The 599-nt window shown below is 43.9% G+C and overlaps 1 protein-coding gene across 1 annotated transcript in view; it reads right to left on the bottom strand.

The window, feature by feature from the left end:
• The window catches only part of LOC103269913 (glycine N-phenylacetyltransferase-like), a 14,246-nt gene extending 13,866 nt beyond the window's left edge, over positions 1–380 (bottom strand). The window contains 1 exon segment of the mRNA XM_008067466.1: positions 303–380. Coding sequence (XP_008065657.1) covers positions 303–380 — 78 coding nt within the window.
• Positions 381–599: the final 219 nt, after the last annotated feature.

Below are 599 nucleotides of genomic sequence, written 5' to 3'. Positions count from 1 at the left end.
CCGCGGGCTCAGGCAATCCACTCACCTCAGCCTCCCAAAGGCGCGGGATTACAGGCTGAGCCACCGAGCCTGGCGCCACTCATTATTGATGTGATCTTGGTCAAGTTGCATAACTGAACCTCAATTTCCTTGTCAGTTCCATGGATATAGTTGTCTTGCATCACGGTGATGTGAACTAAATAAGATGCAACACAAGTGAGTACCTGGTACAGAGCAGGTGCTCAGTAAATGTTTGTTTTCTTTCCCAGCTTTTTCATAGACAGTTGTTAATCTTTTTTTCCCCCTGAGTGTTTTACCCTCACCTTTAAGGACTCAGGAAGGCTCTTCCTCAAAGATTTCTCTAGCATCTGCAGCATCTGTGTACTCTGCAAATGCAACATCTTGTCAGGTACCTTAGCCTAAAGAGAGAAGCAAGAGACATCAGGTATGAGAAAAGCTAGAAGACTCGAGGCACAACAGGCAGTTCTAGTTAATGGCCTGGTCACTATTCTTGCTGTTTCACTAATACCCCATTCACTAAATCTCTTACTAACTCTAAGAATAAGTAAGACTGGTGCCTCAAATAATTTTAGAAAGAGGCACCTATATGTACCACCAAT

The sequence above is a fragment of the Carlito syrichta genome, unplaced genomic scaffold (assembly GCF_000164805.1).
Source record: "Carlito syrichta isolate Samal-C Ts95f unplaced genomic scaffold, Tarsius_syrichta-2.0.1 Scaffold309639, whole genome shotgun sequence".
Taxonomy (NCBI): domain Eukaryota; kingdom Metazoa; phylum Chordata; class Mammalia; order Primates; family Tarsiidae; genus Carlito; species Carlito syrichta.
Note: the sequence above shows the minus strand (reverse complement) of the source record. Positions and strands in the feature narration are given on the sequence as shown.